Source organism: Lolium rigidum, chromosome 2 (assembly GCF_022539505.1).
Source record: "Lolium rigidum isolate FL_2022 chromosome 2, APGP_CSIRO_Lrig_0.1, whole genome shotgun sequence".
NCBI classification, from domain to species: Eukaryota; Viridiplantae; Streptophyta; class Magnoliopsida; order Poales; family Poaceae; genus Lolium; species Lolium rigidum.
Genome location: NC_061509.1, coordinates 290,004,218 through 290,013,975, shown reverse-complemented (window position 1 = coordinate 290,013,975; position 9,758 = coordinate 290,004,218). Strand labels below are relative to the sequence as shown.

The 9,758-nt window shown below is 42.3% G+C and overlaps 1 protein-coding gene across 1 annotated transcript; it reads right to left on the bottom strand.

The window, feature by feature from the left end:
- Nucleotides 1-8,374: 8,374 nt before the first annotated feature.
- Nucleotides 8,375-9,284, bottom strand: LOC124689060 (dehydrin DHN3-like). The gene is made up of 2 exons (XM_047222662.1): nt 9,099-9,284; nt 8,375-9,013 (listed from the first exon to the last, which is right to left on the bottom strand). Exons 1-2 carry the CDS (start codon nt 9,279-9,281, stop codon nt 8,375-8,377), a joined length of 822 nt encoding a protein of 273 aa, XP_047078618.1. The 5' UTR covers nt 9,282-9,284.
- Between the last annotated feature and the right edge of the window lie 474 nt (nt 9,285-9,758).

Genomic DNA, 9,758 nt, shown 5'->3' with positions numbered 1-9,758 from the left:
ACAAAGATAATTTCTGGAGTGACATGCCATCATAACTTTGATCATACTATTGTAAGCACATGTAATGAATGCAGCGATCAAAGCAATGTAAATGACATGAGTAAACACATGAATCATAAAGCAAAGACTTTTCATGAATAGTACTTCAAGACAAGCATCAATAAGTCTTGCATAAGAGTTAACTCATAAAGCAATAATTCAAAGTAAAGGCACTGAAGCAACACAACGAAAGATTAAGTTTCAGCGGTTGCTTTCAACTTGTAACATGTATATCTCATGGATAGTTGTCAATGTAAAGTAATATAACAAGTGCAATATGCAAGTATGTAGGAATCAATGCACAGTTCACACAAGTGTTTGCTTCTTGAGATGGAGAGAAATAGGTGAACTGACTCAACATAAAGATAAAAGAATGGCCCTTCGAAGAGGAAAGCATCGATTGCTATATTTGTGCTAGAGCTTTGGTTTTGAAAACAAGAAACAATTTTGTCAATGGTAGTAATAAAGCATATGTGTTATGTAAATTATATCTTACAAGTTGCAAGCCTCATGCATAGTATACTAATAGTGCCCGCACCTTGTCCTAATTAGCTCTGGATTACTGGATTATCATCGCAATGCACATGTTTTAACCAAGTGTCACAAAGGGGTACCTCTATGCCGCATGTACAAAGGTCTAAGGAGAAAGCTCGCATCGGATTTCTCACTATTGATTATTCTCAACTTAGACATCCATACCGGGACAACATAGACAACAGATAATGGACTCCTCTTTTATGCATAAGCATGTAGCAACAATTAATTTTCTCATATGAGATTGAGGATATTTGTCCAAAACTGAAACTTCCACCATGGATCATGGCTTTAGTTAGCGGCTCAATGTTCTTCTCTAACATTATGCAATGCTCTAACCATTTTAGCGGTAAATCTCCCTTACTTCAGACAAGACGAACATGCATAGCAACTCACATGATATTCAACAAAGAGTAGTTGATGGCGTCCCCAGGAACATGGTTATCGCACAACAAGCAACTTAATAAGAGATAAAGTGCATAAGTACATATTCAATACCACAATAATTTTTAGGCTATTTGTCCCATGAGCTATATATTGCAAAGGTGAAGGATAGAAATTTTGAAGGTAGCACTCAAGCAATTTACTTTGGAATGGCAGAGAAATACCATGTAGTAGGTAGGTATGGTGGACACAAATGGCATAGTGGTTGGCTCAAGGATTTTGGATGCATGAGAAGTATTCCCTCTCGATACAAGGCTTAGGCTAGCAAAGCTATTTGAAACAAACACAAGGATGAACCGGTGCAGCAAAACTCACATAAAAGACATATTGTAAACATTATAAGACTCTACACCATCTTCCTTGTTGTTCAAACTCAATACTAGAAATTATCTAGACCTTAGAGAGACCAATTATGCAAACCAAATTTAGCAAGCTCTATGTATTTCTTCATTAATGGGTGCAAAGTATATGATGCAAGAGCTTAAACATGAGCACAACAATTTCCAAGTATCACATTATCCAAGACATTATAGCAATTACTACATGTAGCATTTTCCGTTTCCAACCATATAACAATTAACGAAGCAGTTTCAACCTTCGCCATGAAAATTAAAAGCTAAGAACACATGTGTTCATATGAACCAGCGGAGCGTGTCTCTCTCCCACACAAGCATTTATTCAAACAAAAACAAAAACGAAAGCACACAGACGCTCCAAGCAAAGTACATAAGATGTGACCGAATAAAAATATAGTTTCAAGAGAAGGAACCTGATAATTTGTCGATGAAGAAGGGGATGCCTTGGGCATCCCCAAGCTTAGATGCTTGAGTCTTCTTGATATATGCAGGGGTGAACCACCGGGGCATCCCCAAGCTTAGAGCTTTCACTCTCCTTGATCATAGTATATCATCCTCCTCTCTTGACCCTTGAAAACTTCCTCCACACCAAACTCAAAATAACTCATTAGAGGGTTAGTGCATAATCAAAATTCACATGTTCAGAGGTGACATAATCATTCTTAACGCTTCTGGACATTGCACAAAGCTACTGGAAGTTAATGGAACAAAGAAATCCATCCCACATAGCAAAAGAGGCAATGCGAAATAAAAGGCAGAATCTGTCAAAACAGAACAGTCCGTAAATAAGAATTTTATTGAGGCACCAGACTTGCTCAAATGAAAAAGCTCAAATTGAATGAAAGTTGCGTACATATCTGAGGATCACTCACGTAAATTGGCATAATTTTCTGAGTTACCTACAGAGAATTTTGCCCAGATTCGTGACAGCAAAGAAATCTGTTTCTGCGCAGTAATCCAAATCTAGTATCAACCTTGCCATCAAAGACTTTACTTGGCACAACAATGCAATAAAGTAAGATAAGGAGAGGTTGCTACAGTAGTAACAACTTCCAAGACTCAAATACAAAATAAAAGTACTGTAGCAAAATAAACACATGGGTTATCTCCCAAGAAGTTCTTTCTTTATAGCCATTAAGATGGGCTCAGCAGTTTTAATGATGCACTCGCAAGAAATAGTATTTGAAGCAAAAGAGAGCATCAAGAGGCAAATTCAAAACAAATTTAAGCCTAACATGCTTCCTATGAAAAGGAATCTTGTAAATAAACAAGTTCATGAAGCATAATGCAACAAGCATAGAAAGATAAAACAAGTGCAGCTTCAAGATTTTCAGCAAAAAGAGAGGTATTTTAGTAACATGAAAATTTCTACCACCATATTTTCCTCTCTCATAATAATGTCCAGTAGCATCATGAGCAAACTCAACAATATAACTATCACATAAAAGCATTCTTATCATGAGTCTCATGCATAAAAGTATTACTCTCCACATAAGCATAATCAATTTTATTAGTTGTAGTGGGAGCAAATTCAACAAAGTAGCTATCATTATTATTCTCATCATCAAATATAGGAGGCATATTGTAATCATAATCAAATTTATCCTCCATAACAGGCGGTACCAAAAGATTACTATCATTATAATTATCATAAATAGGAGGCAAAGTATCATCAAAGAAAATTTTCTCCTCAATGCTTGGCGGACTAAAAAGATCATGCTCATCAAAACCAGCTTCCCCAAGCTTAGAATTTTCCATAGCATTAGCAACAATAGTGTTCAAAGCATTCATATTAATAACATTCCCATTAGCATGCATATAAAGTTCCATGGGTTTTTTAATTCTCTCTTCAAACACATCATGTCCTAATTCAAGATAAAGTTCATAAAGATCTCTCATATTTTTGTTGTTTTCCATTATGCCTAACTAGTGTAAACAAGAAACAAAAAGATGCAATTGCAGGATCTAAAGGAAATAGCTTCGAGCACAAACACAATGGCGCCGTAAAAGTACTGTTACCTGGAACCGGAGTATGAGTGCCTTTTACCTTTCCTACCCGGCAACGGCGCCAGAAAAGTGCTTGATGTCTACGGGTGCTTCTATTCTTGTAGACAGTGTTGGGCCTCCAAGAGCAGAGGTTTGTAGAACAGCAGCAAGTCAGGGAGGAAGAGGTCAAAGATATCCCTCTCATGCAACCACAAAGCAAGAAGTCTCTTGTGTCCCCAACACACCTAATAGGTGCACTAGTTCGGCGAAGAGATAGTGAAATACAGGTGGTATGAATAAGTATGAGCAGTAGCAATGGCACCAGAAAAGAGCTTTGCTGTCCAGGACCGGCGTGTGGTTGATGGTGGTAATATTGCGGGTAGTACAAATGCGATGAGAACAAGAAACAAGCAGCGATAGCAAGTATTTAGGAACAAGGCCTAGGGATCATACTTTCACTAGTGGACACTCTCAACATTGATCACATAACAAAATAAATAGATAGATGCTAGACTCTACACTCTCTTGTTGGATGATGAACACCACTAATCGTGTAGGATTACACGAACCCTCAATGCCGGAGTTAACAAGCTCCACAATATTCGATGTTCATATTTAAATAACCTTAGAGTGCATGACAGATCAACACAACCAAACCAAGTACTAACATAGCATGCACACTGTCACCTTCACGCTACGAAAGGAGGCATAGATCACATCAATACCATCATAGTAATAGTTAACTTCATAATCTACAAGGATCACAATCATAATCTACGCCGAGTACTAACACGATGCACACACTGTCACCATTACACCGTGCAGGAGGAATAGACTACTTTAATAACATCACTAGAGTAGCACATAGATAAATTGTGATACAAAACTCATATGAATCTCAATCATGTAAGGCAGCTCATGAGATCATTGTATTGAAGTACATAGGAGAGAGATTAACCACATAGCTACCGGTACAGCCCTTAGCCTCGATGGAGAACTACTCCCTCCTCATGGGAGACAACAGCGTTGATGAAGATGGCGGTGGAGATGGCAGCGGTGTCGATGGAGAAGCCTTCCGGGGGCACTTCCCCGTCCCGGCGGCGTGCCGGAACAGAGACTCCTGTCCCCGGCATCTTGGCTTCGCGATGGCGGCGGCTCTGGAAGGTTTCTCGTACCGTGGCTTTTTCGTCTCGAGGTTTTAGGTCGAGGGGGCTTAAATAGGCGAAGAGGCGGAGTCGGAGGGGCGACGAGGCGGTGTCACCATAAGGTGGCGCGGCCAGGGCCTGGGCCGCGCCGGCCTACCTCCTGGGCCCCCTGTGGGTCCACTCTGGCGACTCTCGGGTGTTCTGGAAGCTTCCGGGGATTCTAAGATGCTGGGCGTTGATTTCGTCCGATTCCGAGAATATTTCCTTACTAGGATTTCGAAACCAAAAACAGCAGAGAAAACAAGCAATCGGCCCTTTGGCATCTCGTCAATAGGTTAGTTCCGGAAAACGCATAAATATGACATAAAGTATGCATAAAACATGTAGATATCATCAATAATGTGGCATGGAACATAAGAAATTATCGATACGTCGGAGACGTATCAGTGCCCATAGACATTCATACTCATATATAATCATCTTAATCATAAATTCACAAATGGATGGAACAAAATTGGCACATCACGTCTCACCAATCCCCTATATCTCCCACGCCAATGGGATCTACTCACACATGAGAGGACAATAACATAATGATATCATAGTAATGTAAATAGAGTTCATCATCTCAATATTACCGTAGCAAACCAGGATAATTCAATATCAAATCTAATACAACCAAGATGGAATAGTGGTTTAAATCCCTGATCTTACAAGTATGAATCTCTCTCTCGGTACAACTGTGGTGTGATGGATGAAGTGGTGATATTGATGAGATTGATCTTCGTTGGATCCCCTCTATTCTGGGGCGAATGGTGGATGATGTGTTGCATTTTTTGTTGTTCCCTTTACGAAAAAGGCTTGCCTTGATATGGGGAAGGCGGTGGCGCGTAGTACAGGCGGGCGGTACGGTCGGCCCCGCCCATACGGATGCTCGCTAAACCTTCTGGATGGAATTGACCTTTCAAGGAAATCTCTTTATTTCGTTGCAATCAGCTGATAAATGTCCTCGGATCCTCCATAAATGATGGTTCCCTGAAATACATAATTCAAAACAAGATTTTTTATGGATTGCGATATTAACATTAGTTGAAACAAAAAATCCAATGAAAACCCAATGAAACCAAGTGATAAACTATGAATAATCCGTAGTAAAAAGCATCAAAATTTAGAGCTATAAAAAACGCAAAACCATGTTAAACGATTAAGTCGGCCTGCTTTGTTGTGGCCGATGTGTTGCAAATGATTTTGGGATCGCTCGATGCCATTGATGTTGATTAGGGGTATGCATAAGTTAATAATGTACGTTATGTTTCCCATTTTTGTCTAATTGCGGTGTGATGTCTTTCCTTTTTCTAGTTTTTGTCTATCTAATAAATTGTATTTTTCTATACTCAAAATACCATGATTCTTCGATCTTGTGTTCGTGTTCTCTATGTTTTTGGTGTTTTTGTGAAGTTGTTCATAAAATTTGGAGTGTGTGTTACTTAATTTGAAAACATATTCGTGAATTATAAGTGTATAGTATAATTAGGAGGACATGTTGTTTTGGCTCATAGGTCTAGATGCACCTATTATAAAAAATGTATTTTAAATTTATGTCAAAATGTTTAAAAAAATTGAAATAAAACCTGAGTGTGCATCCTCACATTCTATGTTTGCTCACAAAAGTTTGGCAGGAAAAAACATTTTGTGTGCACTATGCAAAAAAAAAACATGTCTCGTTAAAAGAGCCCTGGAAGTTTTTTTACGCTAGCTACACACACAAAATTCGTCAAACTTCATGTGCGAACATAGAATATCTGGGTGTACACCCTGATATTTTTTCAAAGATTTTTGACATTTTGAAATATGCTTTTGAATAGTGGGTGCATCTACACCTATAAGCCAAAGTAATTTTCCCATAATTGGGAAGTCTTTTTTTGGTCTAGCTCCAACCACCAAGGACCAACCAATTACCCGCTATGGACCCTTTGAGCAAGTGTCGCCTATATAGAGAGGCCACGCTTCTAGAAGGGCCCATACTAAGCCCTAACCCACACTCTCTGCTACCATTTTCTATATAAGATAGGAAACCCAACCCGTCTCCACACTCATCACACCACCGCACTCCCCACTAATGAATCCCACTCCATGATTTAGAACAAACCGTACATCGAATGCAACACTCTCATCCCTTGACAATAGTCAAACTTAGCTCCCCTGCTACTAGTAGAACATCCCACCTCTTCATGCTCTAGAGTCCTCCACCGGCTTTTCCAATCAGTAGGTTTGTTCATCATTTCTACACAACGTGTTTCATCTTGTCCTTTTACACCCGCAAGTTTGTACCTCTTTTTCAGATTCATAGCAATCTTGTGGGAGCAACCTCGATTTGTGCCCCAAATTGGAGGAGGATGTGCGGGGGAGGATCCGCCCATGGAGGGCGGCCGAGTGGTGCTAGGTTCCCGGTGGGGGCGCTGATGTTCTTGAAGAGGGGTTCGGTGAGCGACGGTGAAGTGGAGAATTATACTCGACCCTTTGGTCAAGGGTAAATATAAGGGACAAGCAGTTCAGGAGCATAATTTTACACCTTTAAACCGATAGGGGTTCGGCTAGGTGTCTTTTAATGGGCTAAAAGCTATACGGATCAGTTATAAATGCTCGAATAATTCAGAAAACACCGGTAAGTATCATTGTCACATCATTGCCTCTAGGGGGCTTTTCAACACCTCTGCCTTGTATGTCCCCTCCTCAACCTCCTCTGCCAGTTCACGTCGCCGTGAATGACATTAAGGTGGAACCCTAGAGCGATTGCAACATGGTCACGTTGCCACCTGCCACTTCATCTTCAATTTTCTGCCACTTCATCTTCAATTTTCTTTGTAGCCCTAGCCATGCCACTTTATCTTCAACTTTCTTTGTAGCCCTAGCCGATGTCTATGTTCTGTCGCATCTTTCTGAGGCCTTCATAGCCATTTGATGTCTCTTGTACCGATGTCTGTCACATCTTTCTGAGACCTTCCTAGGCATTTGATGTCTCTTGTCCCGTACAACCTCTCTGGCATCTTCCCCTCCCCTCTAGAGCTTTATCTTTTGGCCCATCGGCTGAGTACGTAGGTTTTTTTGTACATAATGTAGATGAATTTGATGTTATGTACTACGGTGAATAGTGCGATTCCGAGTTCATATGGATAGAGTGTGCGTGCGTTTACAGGGATGTGTGAGCGTCTTTCATTATAAAAAAAAGCTTCAATTCCATTCAGAAAAAGATTATAAATTTTAAATAATTCTTAAAAAATATCATGATATGGCCTACAAGCATGCAAAATCGGAAGATGGAATTCTTTTTATTATGGACACATAAAAATGGAAAATCCGTTAGAATCGAAGATTTGAGAATATGCACACTTTGATTCACACTTTCTTCATTTTTTTTGTAGACTATAATACAAAGTATTTGAAATTGATATTTTTACACCATTGGCTACACATGGATGTTATTTTAATTTTTTAGACTCGTAAGAATTATTTCCAATTTTTTAAAATAGCAAGATCAATGGAGCTTGAGAGAAAGAAAAAAACTCTCAGATTTTGCAAGGTTTTGGAATTTACAATGCGTGATATTTGCAGTAAAATGGCCGTATGTCAAATATTTGCAATGTCTGTCCGTTTGTCCATATGAAAGCATACAATCCAAGTATACAAAACCGTGCGAAGTCCCTACAAGTAAAAGTGAGAACCCACGGGAACTAAAAATTCACCTCAAAGGGTCAAACAACAAAGTGAGGTAGGCTCACTGATACATCCATGATGAGTATCTTATTATTCTGCAACGGTGGCCGGCTGGCAGCTCAACTCTCACAAGCAGCGGTCGCGGGACTCGGGCGCTCAGTGCTGTCCAGGCAGCTTCTCCTTGATCTTGTCCATGATGCCCTTCTTCTCGCCGGTGGCATGCGTCCCCGTGCCAGCCATCCCGGTGTGTCCCTGCTGCACGTAAGGGTCGCCAGTGGCTGTGGGGACGTGCGTACCAGTGCCGGTCATTCCAGTGTGACCCTGCTGCCCATAGGCGCCACCGGGGGCCGTGGTGCCATGCGCCCCGGTGCCGGTCATTCCAGTGTGACCCGGCTGCCCATAGGCGCCACCGGTCGCTGTGGTGTGCTGCGGGTCAGCGTGGCCGCCAGGCAGCTTCTCCTTGATCTTGTCCATGATGCCCTTCTTCTCTCCGGTGCCCTGCGTCCCCGTGCCGGTCACTCCGGTGTGCCCTTGCTGCCCGTAAGCGCCGCCGGTGGCTGTGGTGCCATGCGCCCCGGTGCCGGTCACCCCAGTGTGACCCTGCTGTCCGTAGGTACCCATGGGCGCGGTGGTGCCATGCGCCCCGGTGCCGGTCACCCCAGTGTAACCCGGCTGCCCGTAGGCGCCACCGGTTGCGGCGGTTTGCTGCTGGTTCTTGTGGCCACCAGGGAGCTTCCCCTTGATCTTCTCCTTGATGCCCTTCTTCCTCCTCCCGCCCATGCCATCATCCTCAGACTGAAAGTAATAATAATCATTGATGTTAATTATTCGCACAACAAAATATTAATAAAGCAAGTCAGCAAGTATATAATGCGCGTACCGAGCTGGAGCTGGAGCTTGAGCTGCCGGAGCGGTGTAGGATCCCGCGGGCCTTCTGCTCGACCTTGGCGCCGGTGCCGACGCCCCCTCCGTGTCCTCCCATGACGCCGCCGTGTCCGGCGACCGGGTTGCCGTACTCGTCGACGCGGTTGGTCGCCTGACCGTGCTGTCCCTGGTACTCCATCTTGCACAAGTGATATTGCACTGATTTTACCTCACGAAATCTAGCTAGTACGTCTTGTTTAGTACACTGCGATAAGTAGCTGTGTTTGTTGTGTAAGCAGCGATGGCCGAGGACATACTTATAAGCAGCTTGAGGAGCTGGGATAGGCATCGCTGTTGCATCGATCAAGCGCCACGATAGGGCGCTACGTGTGAGTTGGTAGGCGGAAAGCCTGTGACTGCTGACTCGCCCACGACGAGAAGCCGGGCGTGTGCAGATAGTCGGCGCGTCGGACGAAGTCGCCACGTCTCGGCTCCTTCTGGAAGCATGGACAGGTGACCGATAGCTCGCATGCATCGATTATCCAATACAAGACTGATATTCGTCCATCGTCTGTTAAACTAGCACGGTGGCGAGATGGGCAATATTCTATATATCAGTTTTGATAATTTTAAGTATCGGAACTTTTAACAAGTATTAGTTGACTTTGTAGCCATT